Source organism: Papio anubis, chromosome 4, assembly GCF_008728515.1.
Source record: "Papio anubis isolate 15944 chromosome 4, Panubis1.0, whole genome shotgun sequence".
Lineage (NCBI taxonomy): Eukaryota > Metazoa > Chordata > Mammalia > Primates > Cercopithecidae > Papio > Papio anubis.
This window is the reverse complement of record NC_044979.1, coordinates 18,020,729-18,038,720: the sequence shown is the minus strand read 5'-3', so window position 1 is coordinate 18,038,720 and position 17,992 is coordinate 18,020,729. Positions and strand designations below refer to the sequence as shown.

At 47.2% G+C, this 17,992-nt stretch overlaps 1 protein-coding gene across 12 annotated transcripts in view; it reads right to left on the bottom strand.

Annotated features, from left to right (window-relative positions):
- Nucleotides 1-17,992, bottom strand: part of DENND2A (DENN domain containing 2A) — a 128,090-nt gene that overhangs the window by 68,318 nt on the left and 41,780 nt on the right. For all 12 annotated transcript variants that reach the window (XM_031665087.1, XM_021936343.2, XM_031665097.1 and 9 more), the window contains 2 exons: nucleotides 7,989-8,116; nucleotides 5,978-6,099 (listed from right to left, as the gene is read on the bottom strand). In XM_031665087.1, coding sequence (XP_031520947.1) covers nucleotides 5,978-6,099; nucleotides 7,989-8,116 — 250 coding nt within the window. The remainder of the gene's footprint in view (nucleotides 1-5,977; nucleotides 6,100-7,988; nucleotides 8,117-17,992) is intronic.

Below are 17,992 nucleotides of genomic sequence, written 5' to 3'. Positions count from 1 at the left end.
TTGGGAGGCTGAGGCAGGCGGATCACTTGAGGTTAGGAGTTCGAGACCAGCCTGACCAACGTGGCGAAACCCCACCTCTACTAAAAATACAAAAATTAGCCAGGTGTGGTGGTGGGCACCTGGGTTACTCAGGAGGCTGAGACAGGAGAATCGCTTGAACCCAGGAGGCAGAGGTTGCAGTGAGCTGAGATCACGCCACTGCACTCTAGCCTGGGCAACAGAGTGAGACTTTGTCTCATAAAACGAAATAAAAATATAAAGGCATACAAGGGCATTCTAACAATGGGGACTAATAACATTCTATTAAGATAATGGAATACCATGCAGGCAATAAAAACTGTTTCTAAAAATAAATTAGGCTAGGTGTGGTGGCTCATGGCCTGGCCTGGCGGCTCATACCTGTAATTCCAGCACTTTGGGAGGCCACGGTGGGCAGATCAAAGGTCAAGAGATCAAGACCATATGGCCAACATGGTGAAATCCCATCTCTACTAAAAATACAAAAATTAGCTGGGCGTGGTGGCGCGTGCCTTAGTCCTAGCTACTCAAGAGGCTGAGGCAGGAGAATCGCTTGAACCCGGCAGGTGGAGGTTGCAGTGAGCTGCGATCATGCCACTGCACTACAGACTGGCAACAGAGAGAGACTGTCTCAAAATAATAAAAATAAAAATAAAAATAAAAAAGAAATTGATGACATGGGAAAATACTCATGATCAATATAAAAAAGCATCAAAACTACATATACAATATAATCATAAATCTTTTTTTTTTTTTTTCAGACGGAGTCTCGCTCTGCCACCCAGGCTGGAGTGCAATGGTGCGATCTCGGCTCACTGCAACCTCCGCCTCCCAAATTCAAGCAATTCTCCTGTCTCAGCCTCCCAAGTAGCTGGGATTACAGGCGCATACCACTGCACCTGACTAATTTTTGTATTTTCAGTAGAGATGAGCTTTCACCATGTTTGCCAGGCTGGTTACAAACTCCTGACCTCAGTTGATCCGCCCGCCTCGCCCTCCCAAGATCACAGATCTTTTAAAAAAATGTATACTTACATGCACACAAACACATGGACGCACACCACACACAGTGTGTGTGAGAGAATCAGAGAGGAAATAAACCGAAGTGTCAGCAGTGAGTGTTGGGGTTACATGCGTGTTTTAAAAAGATCTTTAAAATACACACATATAAATACACATACACAAGATGCCAATCTGGGCCAGGCAAGGTGGCTCGCGCCTGTAATCCAAGCATTTGGGAGGCAAAGGTGGGTGGATCACCTGAGGTCAGGAGTTCGAGACCAGCCTGGCCAAAATGATGAAACCTTGTCTCTACTAAAGATATAAAAAAAATTAGCTGGGCGGTGGCAGACGCCCGTAGTCCCAGCTACTTGGGAAACAGAGACAGAGGTTGCAGTGAGCTGAGCTCACGCCACTGCCCTCCAGCCTGGGCAACAAGAAGGAAACTCCATCTCAAAAAATAAAAAATGTAAATCTATTACAGAAATACTAGAAAATAGAGGCATAAAGAAAAGTAGAATTCCCCAATTGTGGACGAGTTTTATTTTCTTCATTAAACTTTTCAGTGATTGAAACACTTATTCTGTATCATGTAACCAGAAAAACTTTTATAATTACAATGTTTTCAGAAAAAAAGAAAGAAAGGCATGTATGTATGTATTTACTTATTTTTGGAGACAGGCTCTCACTCTGGAGAGCTGTGGCACAAAAATAGCTCACTGCAGCGTTGGACTCCTGGGTTCAAGTGAATCTCCCATGTCAGCCTCCTGAGTAGTTAGGACTACAGGCACACACCACCATGCCTGTCTAATTTTTAAATTTTTTGTAGAGATGGCGTCTTACTGTGTTGACCAGGCTGGTCTTGAATGCCTGGCCTCAAGCAATCCCCCGACCTTGGCTTCCCAAAGTGCTAGGATTACAGGCATGGACCACTGCACCCAGCCTGTTATTTCACTATTATTATTTTTTATTTAGTTTTGAGATGGAGTCTCATTCTGTCGCCCAGGCTGGAGTGCAGTGGTGTGATCTCAGCTCACCGAAACCTCCGCCTCCCAGGTTCAAGCGATTCTCCTGCCTCCGCCTCCCAAGTAGCTGGGAATACAGGAGCGTGCCGCTACACCTGGCTAATTTTTGCATTTTTGGTAGAGATGGGGTTTCACCATGTTGGCCAGGCTGATCTCAAACTCCTGACCTCAGGTGAGCTGCCCGCCTTGGCCTCCCAAAGTGCTGGGATTACAGGCATGAGCCACTGTGCCTGGCCACCCAGTTTGTTATTTTTAAAAATAACATATATTGAAAAGTATAGGCCAGGTGTGGTGGCTCATGCCTGTAATTCCAGCACTTTGGGAGGCTGAGGCGGGCGCATCACTTGAAGTCAGGCATTCGAAAGCAGCCTGGCCAACGTGGTGAAACCCTGTCTTTACTAAAAATACAAAAAATTAGCCGGCATGGTGACCTGTGCCTGTAATCCCAGCTACTCAGAGGGTGGGGCACGAGAATCACTTGAACTCGGTGGGGTGGAGGTTGCAGTGAGCCGAGATCGAGCCACTGCACTCCAGCCTGGGCGACAGAGCAAGATTTTGTCTGAAAAGAAAAGAAATGGTGGGTGATGCGTAGCAAGAAAACAGTCCCTTTCAGGAGCTTGCAGTTTGTGTTCAGTAGCAGCAGCATCTGCCCCCAGCTGCACGCTTGGTCCTTTCTGAGGAGCGCCTATCCAACAGGCCCTTCCCTCTCAAATGGAAATTCTAGTGGCTCAAATAACTAGCCATGGCCTAATAAAATGAACATCCCAAAGATGGCTGAGGATCTCTCCGCAGCTTGCAGGGGAGGTCGCATGGAGGGACTGCTCCTGCAAGCTCTGAGGTCCCAGATGCAGCCCAGATGCGGCAGATGCTCCATGAATATTTGATGAGCTAATGGAGGAAGTGGTGAAGTCTCCAGCTGTCCCCTAGAGCAGGGCACACAGCCGACACCCAGATGTGGATGAGCAGAATAATGAGCATGGACACGGTATCCTGCTGAGGGCTTGCAAGGATCTGTGGCAATCAGACACATGCTCTGGACAACTGGATTCTCTTTCTTCAGGACAGCTACAGATACAGATACAGACACAGCTGGACGTTAAGTTCTTGTTGACATTCTCACTTACCGGGCTCAGCTGCTTTGGCGGCAGAGGCTCTAGGTTTTCTCCAGCCCAGCAGGGACAGGAAGAAAAGGGTTGGTAAGCCTTTATTTCCTGGTATCAGGCAGGAGCGCTCTGCCCTGAATGCAAAGCTGCCTTGGGTAGATGTTGTTTTTTTTGAGACGGAGTTTCACTCTTTTACCCAGGCTGGAGTGAAGTGGCGTGATCTTGGCTCACTGTAACCTCTGCCCCCTAGGTTCAAGCGATTCTCCTGCCTCTGCCTCCCGAGTAGCTGGGATTACAGGCGCCCGCCACCACACCTCACTAATTTTTGTATTTTTAGTAGAGATGGGGTTTCACCATATTGGCCAGGCTGGTCTCGAACTCCTGACCTCAGGTGATCCACCAGCCTTGGCCTCCCAAAGTGCTAGGATTACAGGCGTGAGCCACTGTGCTTGGCCTGGGCAGATGTTTTTCACTGTTCCTCAGGGGTGAGGCAGTTCACTCCCCGCATGAAGTGGGGAGCCAGGTAGGACCCAAAGGGGACAGACTAGGTGTGACAGCTTGCTTTCTTATTCTAAGTCAGGCTTCTCTGCCATGGGAAATGAAGGATTTCCTAAATGTTGAAGACATCCCTATTGCAATGAAAACACCAACAACACATTTCCAAGGCAAGCAGAAAGTATTTGCTAATTGTCAGTGGCCATGGATTATTCTTGATGACACCCTTTTCCATATGAGAAGAGAAATGGCAGTTAACTGGTACAGGCAAGTATTGTAGCAATTTATCTGGGTCTGTAAGATCCATCCTTCAGGATAGGTTGTTCCCTCATCTCTTCCAGAAGCCTGGTGGCAGGCAGCATCCTTTTACGGCCATCAAGCACAGAAGACGGGCTTCAGGTGGAGACAGCCCCACCTGCCAGCGATGCTGACCCTGTGGGGCAGGGACAGGAAGACCACTGCTTTTCCTAGGCTGGAAACAGAGCCTTGCAATGAGATTTAAGTTGACCTTTGCAGCTGGTACTTGGCCTTCCTTAATTTCTTCTACTAAATATTGTAGAACTGTTAGGCCTTACGGGAAAACCAAAGAAATAGAATATATACATTTTTATTTACTTATTTATTTTAACTTAGGTTAAAATATATATCTTTTGACCTTGAGGAATTTATAATCTAGTTGGGGAGATGTTTTTGGGATATATTAAGGCTGGGCACAGTGGCTCACACCTGTAATCCCAGTACTTTGGGAGGCTGAGGTGGGCAGATCACGAGGTCAGGAGATTGAGACCATCCTGGCTAACACGGTGAAACCCCATCTCTACTAAAAAAAAAATACAAAAAGTTAGCCGGGCGTGGTGGCGCATGCCTGTAGTCCCAGCTACTTGGAAGGCTGAGGCAGGAGAATCGCTTGAACCCGGGAGGTGGAGGTTGCATTGAGCCAAGACTGCGCCACTGCACTCCAGTCTGGGTGACAGAGCAAGATTCTGTCTCAAAAAACAAAAACGAAAAACAACAACAACAAAGGTTGATTGAGACACAGCCACTTTCATTTATTTACACATTGTCTATGACTGCCTCACACTACAGTGGCCACTCTCAGTAGTTACAACAGAGACCACATGGCCCACACAGCCCAAAATGTTTACTCTCTGGCCCTTTAGAGAGAGTGCGCATGTCCCAGGCCTACATCAGAGGGGTAGCTGGTAGGCTCTGGCTGGAGGGGGCGTTTGCATGTAGGAACTATGGGAGATTAGGGGTAATGGGTGCCAGGATATCTGTTACAAATGCTAGCCCTGCAGGCAGTAGGTTGAAATTACCATCTACATGAATATGTTATATTATCTATATGCATATGGTATGTAACTCCAAAAGGTTCAAAAGGATATTCTGTAAAAAGAAGGTCAGCCTTCCCCCCGCCCTCTGGGTATTCAGACAGGACAACCCCTCTGAGGTCCTCAGTTCCTCATGCTTGGGTATCTGCACACAGATTGTTTTTTCACCTCCAATATTGGGGATGGAGATATTCTTATACATACATGTGTGAGTTTACATATATGTATATTCTTTCATATTTATATATATGCATATCTTTCACTAAAAAAACCCACATACAGACATGTGCGAGTTTACATATATGTTTTTTTTTTTTCATTAAGAAACCCACAGGCTGGACGTGGTGGCTCACGCCTGTAATCCCAGCACTTTGGGAGGCCAAGGCTGGTTGATCACTTGAGCCCAGGAGTTCAAGATCAGCATGGCCAACATGGCGAAACCCAGTTTCTACAAAAAATACAAAAATCAGCTGGGCTGGTGGCATGTGCCTATAATCCCGGGTACTTAGAAGGCTGAGTTGGGAGGATTGATTGAGTCGGGGAGTTCACCTGCAGTGAGCCGTGATTGCACTACTGCACTCCAGCCTGGGTGACAGAGCGACAATACCCTGACTCAATTAAATCAACAACAACAACAACAACAACCACCCACAAATACTTTAAAACTACTGTTCTACATCATGCCTTTCCATCTTGTATCTTAGAGTGTACTCTATGTTAAGACATTCTTAACAGTTGTACGGGACAGATGTACATCTTTTATTTACCCTGTTTGAGGAGGTTTCTGAGCCAGAAGCTCAATGGTATTTTAGGAAGCTTTTTGGAGCAGGGGGGCTCCAAGAGAACTAGAGGCAGAAAGACCAGTCAGCCAGCAATGTACAAATCCAGGAGCCTGGCAGGGCAAGTGGGGGTGGCCTGGAGTTCCAGCGCTGGCCGGAACTCCAGAGTGCTCAAGGCCACCGTGCTGTGGCCCCCTCTCTTGCCACCACTCCCTGGGGACTCATACCTTGGTGAGCGTGTCAGGGATGGAAGAGGTGGGAGAAGCAGGAAAATTCAAGACACACTTCTTTCCCAGGCAGCGACCGTGTAACTCGATGTCCTCATAAGGGTTCTCCTTCATTGGCGGATCTGTGTTCAAAGGCAATGTGTCAGAACCTGGGAACACTGAGGACATTTCCCTTTTCGAAACACTGAGGTCAGCATCTTGGCCTCTCCTGTCTCGGTCCCTGCTGTTTTGCCATCCATGCACCCCTCCTCTTGGTAGCAGCCCCTGATTTCACTGGGTTACCTCTCCATCTCTTCATCTGTGGCCATGGGAGATTAACTCCATTCTCAGTTTCAGTGCTTTAGCTAATCTAGGTATCCCAAATCCCTGCCTCAGTAATCAGTTTAGGGAAGGGCTCATATTCTAAGCCTAAGGGGATATCACTGCATGGCCTTCCTGGGCTCCAAAGGTGAATAAGGGACCTCGGCTGGTCTAATGAGGGTGAACCTCAGGATTTCTGGTGGGACTTGCAGGATACAAGCTCTTCTGTCCACCAGGAAGATATGAATTCCAGGAAGCTGGTGGCAGCCACTGTGGGGATCCTGGGAAGCCTGCTGAGAATAAAACTAACCTGAGAGGTAAGAAATAGAGGAAGGAGGCTGGGTGTGGTGGCTTACACCTGTAATCCCAGAACTTGGGGAGTCTGAAGCGGGTCGATCACTTAAGCCTAGGAGTTTGAGACTAGCCTGGGCAACATGGGAAAACCCCGTGTCCACTAAACACACACACACACACACACACACACACACACACACAAATTAGCCAAGTGTGGTGGTGGGTGCCTGTAATCCCAGCTACTTGGGAGGCTGAGGCAGGAGAATCGCATGAACCCGGGAGGCGGAGGCTGCAGTGAGTCGAGATTGTGCCATTGCACTCCTGGGCAACAGAGTGAGACTCCTGTCTCAAAAAAAGAAAGAAAGAAAATAAATGGAGGAAGGAAAAGCTAGTTTAGTTGTTTTCTGTTCCTTATAACTGAAGCATCCTCTTAGGCAGTCACTGCTAAGAGAAGTCCAGATCTCTCTCCCACTTCAGATTTGGGAATCCCGCTGCTTTGGCAGGAGCCCATCTCCAGCAGCCTGGACACATGCAATTCCAATTGCTTAGCTCAGTATCTGCCCTTCCTCAAATGTTCTATTTCCTCCTTCTGCAAGTTTTTTCTAGTATTGATGATTACATGCCCGCATGTCTGCGTATATCCACCCTACCTGCCCCTCACTGGCACACACATACGGGTTTCTCCCTTTTACCAGCTTGTTTCTTCCCCCAGCCCTCACCCCCACCATAAGCAGTTGGATTCGCCTTTCACTAAAACCATCAACCTCCCTGAAGATGACTGAACTCACCAAACTCTGAATCTGAGACCCGCTCTGAAATCTCAGAGGATGCTTTGGAGCCCAAGTTACTTTTGAAATCACAGACATGCATTTAGTCTGTGTTCTGATGCCGTTAGTGCCACACTCTGACGGTTTCTGAAGGAGGCGCTGGTGTGTAGTGTTTTCTTTCATTCAGTAATCCCTGCAGTTGACTGAGCATCTATCACAAGTGAGGGGGTTGACATACCATTCTCTCCAGTCCTTAACCTTGCAAGGGAGCTAGCTTCATTCTCATTAGGCAGATGGGAGAACTGACATTCAGAGACGTGAAGTCACCCGTTCAAAGTCCTGCGGCCAATAGGCAGCAGAGCCAAGACGTGGTTCTGGATCTTCAGACTCTAGGCCCCACGCTTCTTGCTACGCCACGCTGCTACACTGCCTCCTTGGCCATGCATCACCAGCCAGTCTTCCCCCTCCAGCCCCAGAGTCTCTCACATATCCCGCGAGGCTCGCTCTCCCACCCCACCTGCCTGCTCTCTCATCTGAGTGCACGGGTGTCTTCGAGGGTCTGCATGTGTATTTCCAGCAGCCAGCCCCACTCTCCCTCCCCTTTCTCCCAGACAGATTCAGACCCACACACAGACGCTGTGGCCTCTTACCCAGAATGTCTTCATAGACGTTCTCCTCCGATAAAGTACGCGTCAGCCCCAGCTTAGTCTGCGCGTACCAGTCCACCCTGCTGCTCTCAGAGGAAGACTGCAGTAAATCTTCAAACTCATAGGACTTTCTGGAATGTGCAAGATGGGAGGAAAAAACAAAGAATTTGAATCAAATTAGATTCAGAGAATATATTAATATATCCCCTCACCCAAATTTTCTTTTTCTTGGAAAAATTATTACCGAAATCAACTTCTTTTATTTTATTTCATTCTTAGAAAAACTATTACCGAAATCAACTTCTTTTATTTTATTTCATGTTTTGAGACAGAGGCTTGCTCTGTCGCCCGGGCTGGAGTGCAGCGGCACCATCTTGGCTCACTGCAACCTCTGCTTCCTGGGTTCAAGCAATTCTTCTGCCTCAGCCTCCTGAGTAGCTGGGACTATAGGCATGCACTGCCATGCCTGGCTAGTTTTTGTATTCTTAGTAGAGACGAAGTTTCACCATGTTGGCCAGGCTGGTCTCAGGTGATCTGCTGACCTCAGGTGATCTGCCCGCCTTGGCCTCCGCAAGTGTTGGGATTACAGGCGTGAGCCACTGTGCCCGGCCTGAAATCAACTTCTTTTACTGTAAAAGGTGTGAAAATCCATGAATAAGAGGTGTGGCTTTTATGTGCAAGAATGTTCATGCTATTATGCTAAGTGAAAATAATAAAGTATATGTAAAAAAATACAATCCCAACTTTGTAAACAAACATATACATAGAAAATAAAAAAGGGGGCCAGGCGCAGTGGCTCACTCATATGGACGGGGACTGTCCATACTATTTTACAAATCATGACACTAAGTTTCAGCCCATTTATGTAGTTCATCCAAGACTAAAAGGCTTGTGAATAAAGATATGGAACAGTCCTTATTATAGTATAGATAGTCCCTGACTATCTTATTACAGTATAATCAGGGACTGTCTATGCTATAGGTACACAGCACCACGCCCTGCTAATTTTTGTACATTTTTGTAGAATGGGGTTTTGCCATGTTGCCTGGGTTGGTTTCAAACTCCTGACCTCAAGTGATCCTCCTGCCTGGGCCTCCCAAAATGCTGGGATTACAGGTTGGAGCCACTGTGCCCAACCCAAAATTACTACTCTTATCCCCTCTTCTTTTTTTTTTTTTTTGAGATGGATTCTCACACTGTTGCCCAGGCTGGAGTGCACTGGCGTGATCTGGGCTCACTGCAACCTCTGCCTCCTGGGTTCAACTGATTCTCCTGCCTCAGCCTCCTGAGGAGCTAGGATTACAGGCATGCACTACCATGTCTGGCTAATTTTTGTTTGTTTGTTTGTTTGTTTTTGAGACGGAGTCTTGCTCTGTTGCCCAGGCTGGAGTGCAGTGGCCGGATCTCAGCTCACTGCAAGCTCCGCCTCCTGGGTTCACACCATTCTCCTGCCTCAGGCTCCTGAGTAGCTGGGACTACAGGCGCCCGCCACCTCGCCTGGCTAGTTTTTTTGTATTTTTTAGTAGAGACGGGGTTTCACCGTGTTAGCCAGGATGGTCTCGATCTCCTGACCTCATGATCCACCCGTCTCGGCCTCCCAAAGTGCTGGGATTACAGGCTTGAGCCACCGCGCCCGGCTGGCTAATTTTTGTATTTTTAGCAGAGACAAGGTTTCACCATGTTGGCCAGGTTGGTCTTGAACTCCTGACCCCAGGTGATCCACCTGCCTCAGCCTCTCAAAGTGCTAAGATTACAGGGGTGAGCCACTGCACGCGGCCTCTTACACACATTTTATCTATCAGAAGACAGAGGCATAGAGAGATTAGATAAATCGCTCCAGGTACATTCGGAAAAAGTGGTGGAATCAGGGTCTTACTCCAGGAAGTCTGGTTGGAGACTGATGCTCTTAATGACACAAGGCATTATGTATGGAGAGCATTTATTTAAGTGAGGCACATCAGGAGGAAGCTGCATTCACAGGCTCCAAACTAAAACAGGCTGAATTTCAACAGTTTGTTGTTGGGAACCTGAACTAATTTTCCATGCAAAACTGCATTACACAGTGATAATCACATTACTGCATTATACAGTACTGTGCGATACCCAGGCAGACCCTCTATTTCCCTCACATAGTAAGTAATCTATGCTATGAGGATATGCTATGAACCCTCACAGGGAAAAGGCGGACAGGAAAGGGCCATTTCACTGGGAGCCAGGCAGTTTCTCCCACTCTCAGGGCCAGGGTAGTAACCACCACCTACAGGTAAAGCCTTGACTGCCCAGAATTAGAGCATGACCCTGGCTGAGTTTGGCCTTTTCTTTGAGAGAGAGAAAGGGGCTGTAGCTGTGCCTTGCTTTGCCATGGTGAGAGCTCTATTTATTTTTAGAAACAGGGTCTCCCTCTGTTGCCCAGGCTGGAGTGCAGTGGTGCCACCATAGCTCACTGCAGCCTCAAACTACTGGGCTCAGGCAATCCTTGTCCCTCAGCTTCCTGAGTAGGTGAGACTGCAGTTGCATGCCACCATGACCGGCTAAGTTTTAATTTTTTGAGGAAATGGGGGTATTGCTCTGCTGTCCAGGCTGGTCTCAAACTTATGGGCTCAAGCGATCCTCCTGTCTCAGCCTCCTTGTTGTCTGAGATTATAGTTCTGTTTTTATTTTTTAAAATCTCATTGGAAACAACATTTGTATAGGTCAAATTTCAAAATGATAAAGTACCTATGAAATAATGTCTGGATCTTTAAAATGTTTTCATAATAAGTGCCCTAACAACAAAAGGTATTTGTACGGGTTAAAGGCTCTCCAAATCTCAGCAGACCGCTTGCTTATTTAAAGCACATGCAACGCAGGCCGGGCACGGTGGCTCATGCCTGTAATTCCAGCACTTTGGGAGGCCAAGGCAGGCTGATCACTTGAGGTCAGGAGTTCATGACCAGCCTGGCCAACATGGTGAAACCTTGTCTCTACTAAAAATACAAAAATTAGCCGGGCATGGTGTTGTACCCCTGTAATCCCAGCTACTCAGAAGGCTGAGGCAGGAGAATCACTTGAACCCGGGAGGTGGAGGTTGCAGTGAGCTGAGATTGCGCCACTGCACTCTAGCCTGGGCGACAGAGAGAGACTCTATCTCAAAAAATAAAGTACATACATACATACATACATAGGTAAAACTAAAGCACATGTAATGCAAGCGGGAATCCGGATTATGTGTTGGGGTTTGTTGGGATGGGATTAGCCTTTATCCCAGTGGTTACTGTCAGACACCTGGGATTTCAAGACATAGTTTGAATGTTTTGTATAATCTTTCTATATTTCCAAGAACACGATGCTAATATAAGAGTTTGGGCCAGACACAGTGGCTCATGCCTGTAATCCTGGCACTTTGGGAGGCTGAGTCAGGAGGATTGTTTGAGACCAGGAGTTCAAGGCCAGTCTGGGCAACAAAGTAAGATCCCATCTCTACAAAAAATAACAATTACAAAAATTAGCTGGGCGTGGTGGCATGTGCCTGAAGTCTCAACTACTTGGGAGGCTGAGGTGGGAGGATCCCTTGAGCCTAGAAGGTGAAGGTTGCAGTGAGCCGAGATCATGCCACTTGCACTCCAGCCTGGGTGAGAGAGTGAGACCTTGTTTCTGGAGGAAAAAAAAAAAAGTCAGCCATGCTTTGCATTTGATTTCTGACACATAAAAGGTATCACTAGTCTAAACAGCATTAGAAAAGTCCAATTTGAAAACAATTAAAAACTCCCTTTAAAAAAATTAAGATGGGGGTAGGTGCAGTAGCTCACACCTATAATCCTAGCACTTTGGGAGGCCAAAGCAGGTGGACTGCTTGAGTTCAGGAGTTTCAGATCAGCTGGGCAACACAGCAAGACTCTGTCTCTATAAAAAATACAAAAATTAGCTGGGTGTGGTGGGGCACACCTATAGCCTCAGTTACTTGGGAGGCTGAGGTGGGAGGATCCCTTGAGCCAGGGAGTGTGAGGATGCAGTGAGCCAAAAGCAAGCCATGCATTCCAGCCACTGCGCTCTCACTCATTTTGAGACAGAGCGAGACCCTGTTTCAAAATAAAAGATGGTTATTCACATTGCAAAACTAATTTGCAAAACAATTCATCAAAAGGTTTCTCAAATAGCAGCTCTATTTCCTGTATTAAAGTGTTGGTTTTCAGGTGACTAATTCCTATGCAGTAAGTCTGAAAGGCAAACAAACAAATTAACATGAGGTCCCGTCCATTAGAAGATCAAGGAGAAGCCAGAAATCTTTACCTGCCCAGTTTCTAGAACTAGTGGGAAAATAGGATTCCAATTACAACATTGGATCTATCATTGTCATGTGTCGGTAACACATGCCAAAACATTTAGAAAGTTAGCTCTTCCTAGCAGTTCTTTCTTTCTCTTTTCCTTCCTTCCTTCTTTCCTCCCTCCCTCCCTTTCTCTTTCTTCTTTCTTCTCTCTCTCTTTTCTCTTTCTTTCTCCCCTTCCTTCCTTCCTCTTTCTTTCTTTCCTCCCTCCCTCCCTCCCTTCCTTCCTCTTTCTTTCTTTCTCTCTCTCCTTCCTTCCTTCTTCTCTTTCTTGCTTTCTTTCTTTTTCTCCTCTCCCTTCCCTTCCTTCCTTCTCTCTCTTTATTTCATTCTTCCTCTCTCTCGCTTTTTCTTTCTCCTCCCTTCCCTTCCCTCCCCCCCCCTCCCCTCCCCTCCCCCTTCCTTCCCCTCCCCTTTCTTTTCTTTTCTTTTCTTTTTTTTTTTGTGACAGAGTTTCCCTCTTGTCACCCAAGTTATTGTCACCTAGGCACAATCTGGGCTCACTGCAGCCTCTGCACCCTGGGTTCAAGCAATTCTCCTGCCTCAGCCTCCCAAGTAGCTGAGATTACAGGTGGCTGCCACCACGTCCGGCTAATTTTTTTTTTTTTTTTTTTGAGACGGAGTCTCACTCTGTCGCCCAGGCTGGAGTGCAGTGGCGCAATGTTGGCTCACCGAAAGGTCCACCTCCTCAGTTCACACCATTCTCCTACCTCAGCCTCTCCAGTAGCTGGGACTACAGGCGCCCGTCACCATGCCCAGCTAATTTTTTTTTTTAAATTTTATTTTTAGTAGACACAGGGTTTCACCGTGTTAGCCAGGATGGTCTTGATCTCCTGACCTTGTGATCTGCCCACCTCAGTCTCCCAAAGTGCTGGGATTACAGGCATGAGCCACCGTGCCCAGCTAATTTTTTGTTTTTAGTAGAGACGGGGTTTCGCCATGTTGGGGAGGCTGGTCTCAAACTCCTGACCTCAGGTGATCCGCGCCCTGCCTTTTTTTTTTTTTTTTTTTTTTTGAGAGAGTCTGGCTCTGTGGCCCAGGCCGGAAGGCAGTGGGGTGATCTCGGCTCACTGCAACCTCTGCCTCCAGGGTTCAAGTAATTCTCCTGCCTCAGCCTCCTGTGTAGCTGGGATTACAAGCACCTGCCACCATGCCTGGCTAATTTTTGTATTTTTCATAGCGATGGGGGGGTTTCACCATGTTGGCCAGGCTGGTCTTGAACTCCTGGGCTCAAGCAACCCACCCACCTCAGCCCCCCAAAGTGCTGGGATTACAGGTGTGAGCCACCATGCCCGTACCACCTAGCATTATTTCTATAGCCTACATAAATGTCAGGGATATCAGTCCTCCCCTTCTGAGGTTCAGGTAGGTGATCAGGCTCCCTGAAGAGGAGAAAGGTGATCACACTCATCCTCCAACCGCTAAGCTAATTCTGTTCTGTACAAATTTTTTTTTAACTTGAAAGTTTTAGTATCCTCATTTACACATTAACTTTGAGAGAAAGGAAACTGTGAAAGGTTAATGAATGATAACCACGTCCAAACAGGCTTCTTTCTAATTTAAACATGTTCAACATTCATTCCACATCCTGCCTGCATGTTTAATAAGTAAACATGCGAATCACATTGCATTGTGCTCAAAGTGGGTGACACAAAGGCGAGAGGTCCCTGCCTTTGGGGAGCTCACAGCCTGGGAAAGGGGTGTAACTTCCACTCAGCCTCACTTTACTTCCCAGGTCCTCAAATGATCATTTGGTATTTGGTACTTCTGAGTTTCAGAGATGCTAGAATGAGCTGGTTGTTCCAAAGAACTTTGCTGAAGGGCATTATAACCTATGCAATAGCCAAATTTCAGCAACCAATGCCAAACACTGTGATTCTGAGTCGTATTTTGAATGTTCTTCACGACTTCTCCATATTTTTGTAAATGAAATCCTAACTTAGAGCTCCTTCTGTTTGGACAATGCACAAGAATCTCAAAGCTGAACTCGTAATCCCATTGCTTCTCCCTGATGAGAACCAGCTCCTTGCCCAGTGTTGCCATCCAGAGGTTTAGGTCTTAAACCTGGAAATCAGACTCCCAGCATCCCTCCCACTTACTGCCTATGTCTAACTAGTTAACCCAAGTTTTACCTCCAAAGCATCTCTTGAACCCACCCACTTCTCTCAGTCCCTAAGGCAGCTACACCACAGGGTAACCATAAGACCTCACTGTTCCTCCCCATCGCCTCTCCCCACCTGCCCACTGGTGCCCACCCAGTCTCCAGGCTGCTGCTAGGATGGTCTCTTAAACATGCAAATCTTATTTTTTTTTTTCTTTTTTCTGAGACGGAGTTTCACTCTTGTTGCCCAGGCTGGGGTGCAACAGCGTGATCTAGGCTTCCTGCAACCTCCGTTCAGGCGATTCTCCTGCCTTAGCCTCCCAAGTAGCTGGGATTACAGGTGCCTGCCATCCATGCCCGGCTAAATTTTTGTATATTTCCCCAAAACGAGGTTTCACCATGTAGGCCAGGCTGGTCTTGAACTCCTGGCCTCAGGTGATCCACCCCACTCAGACTCCCAAAATGTTGGGATTACAAGCGTGAGCCGCTGCGCCCAGCCTTAAACGTGCAAATCTGATAATCTCTCTCCCCTTCTTAAAAATGTTCTCGTTTTCCATTGCCCTTAGGTAATAGGCCCAAATCCATACTGTGTGTACAGGTCCAGAAGGCTTTCAGGCCTCACCCCAGACCCTTCCTGGCCCCTCGGGCCACACTCCTGCCTTGCAGTTCCTCTGACATGATGCAGTCTTTCAGGGCTTTCACCTATTAGTTCACTCAAACTGAACGCCCACTCCCCACCCTCCTGCTGGCCTGAGCGTCACTTCCTCTTGATCCCGTCTGTTTCCCTGATAGGCTACACATCCCTACTGAATGTTCCCATGGCACCAGGATTCCTCACAGTGCTGACAGCAGTTATGATCACACCAGCTGTGTCCTTCTAACTATTACTGGTTTGCAAATCCTGTGAAGACAGAGTCTCTGTTTATCTTGCTCATTATTACATTCCTATGTCTTAACACTCAATAGGTGTGTGGTAAATATTTGTTGGTTGAATAAATGAATGAATATTTTATTTTATTATTTATTTAGTTAGTTGTGTTCTGTTGCCAGGCTGGAGTGCAATGGTGCATCTCAGCTCACTGCAACCTCTGCCTTCCGGTTCAAGCAATTCTCCTGCCTCAGCCTCTCAAGTAGCTGGGACTACAAGTGCGCACCACCACACCTAGCTAATTTTTGTATTTTTAGTAGAGACGGGGTTTCACCATGTTGGTCAGGATGGTCTCCATCTCTTGACCTTGTCATCCCAAAGTGCTGAGATTACAGGCATGAGCTGAGATTACCGGCTGAGATTACCTCGCCGGGCCTATTTCATTTTTTGAGACGGAGTCTTGCTCTGTGCCCAGGCTAGAGTGCAGTTGCACGATTTCGGCTCATTGCAACCTCTGCTTCCTGGATTCATGTGATTCTCCTGCCTCAGCCTTCCAAATAGCTGGAATTGCAGGTGTGTGCCACCATGCCTGGCTAATTTTTGTATTTTTAGTAGAGACAGGGTTTCCCCACATTGGCCAGGCTGGTCTCAAACTCCCGAGCTCAAGTGATCTGCCCACCTCGGCCTCCCAAAGTGCTGGGATTACAGGCGTGAGCCACCATGCCTGGCCCAGTGAATAAATATTTTAAAAGCTGGTTTTAAGTGCCACATTTACTGTTTATAATTTATCTCTACTTCAAGATTTAAAAAAAGCAGCTGTATTCTTGAGTTAATTTTTAGCAAATTGGTTTGAATCCATTTCCCCCAGGATTATTTTCATCTATGGATTAAAAAAGCTTGGCTACAGGTCAGGTGTGGTGGCTCACGCCTGTAATCCCAGCACTTTGGGAGGCTGAGGCAGGCAGATGACAAGGTCAAGAGATCGAGACCATCCTGACCATCATGGTGAAACCCCGTCTCTACTAAAAACACAAAAATTAGCTGGGCGTGGTGGCACGCGCTTGTAGTCCCAGCTACTTGAGAGGCCGAGGCAGGATAATCGCTTGAACCGGAAGGCAGAGGTTGCGGTGAGCTGAGATGCGCCATTGCACTCCAGCCTGGCGACAGAGCAGGTTTGAGTCTAGGAGTTCAAGACCAGCCTGCTGGGCAACATAGTAAAACCCTGCCTCTACGAAAGTACAAAAATTAGCTGGGTGTGGTGGCGTGTGCCTGTGGTCACAACTACTCCTGAGGCAGAGGTACGAGAATCGCTTGGCCCAGGAGGTGGAGGTTGCAGTGAGTCAATACTGAACCATTGCACTCCAGCCTGGGTGACAGAGCAAGACCCTGCTAAAAAAATAAAAAATAAAAAAAGCTTGGCTAGCCTGGCACCTAGCAACCATTTATTTATTTATTTATTTATTTTTAATTTAATTTTATTTTTTTTTGAGACAGAGTCTCATTTTGTCGCCCAGGCTGGAGTGCAGTGGCACGATCTCAGCTCACTGCAAGCTCCGCCTCCCGGGTTTGCACCATTCTCCTGCCTCAGCCTCCTGAGCAGCTGGGATTACAGGTGCGCGCCACCACGCCCAGCTAATTTTTGTATTTTTAGTAGAGACGGGGTTTCACGATGTTGGTCCGGCTGCTCTCGAACTCCTGACCTTGTGATCCACCCACCTCGGCCTTCCAAAGTACTGGGATTACAGGCGTGAGCCACCACGCCCAGCCCCCTAGCAACCATTTAAAACATCATCCAGCTGGGTTGGAAACCAAGGATGCGCTGACTTCCATCATACTCCTCCAGCTGCCAGAGTCTTTCTGCCTGTCTATCCTGAGTGACCACAGGCAGCTCTTCCCCATGGCTCACCATACCCCAGGAAGGGCATTCCTACCCCCAGGTGCTCAGGGCAGGCGGCTAGGCAGGAGGAGGCTTCTGTTAGCTCTCAGCTTGCATTCTGTTATCAGGTAGCTCCTCCACTGTATACTAGGACCACTCACACGGTTTCTGCTTTTCTCTATCCTGGATCCAAACCCTAAATGTCAGAAGGAAAAACTATTTCTGTCCCCCATTGTGGCTAATATCCAACAATTTGCACTTTTCAATGAGAAATGACATGAAAATCACTCTTGTAATGGACAACAGCAACCTTGGAAGAGCAAGCACCATCTCTCTGTTTTCCAGTGCAGCTTCTATTGAAATAAATGGCTTTACTAAACCAAGTTTCTCAGAAGCTTCCAGAGTAGCTTTTGCTCTAAACATCAACTAAATCAAACAATGTCCTCCTTTGAAGACTTAAAACATTCAGTTTTTAGACGTGGTAATTCCGAGTTGTCTCAGGGACGCCTTGCTGACTGAGACGGACCACCGCTTGGCTGGTAAGTTAATTTTAACTGTTAAACCGGTGAGAGCCGAGGGCTGCTGCCCAGCCAGAGAGCTGTGGGGAATCCGTATCGGTCCCATAGAAGATGGAAATTATGGAATCAATAACAGCACAGTGTGATCTGGCAGCCATATAATGACTGAGGTTTCGTGTCCTCAAGAAGTTCTGAAAGTCTTACACCAAAGCCCCAAGGAAAGGCCAAATCTATATGGTGCCAAAACAATCAGCTGAAAAGTTGAAATTTTGGTCAGTGCAGTTATTTGGTTTCATAAAGATCTACAAGCTGTCACATGACCAAGTTAAAGAAAAATTTA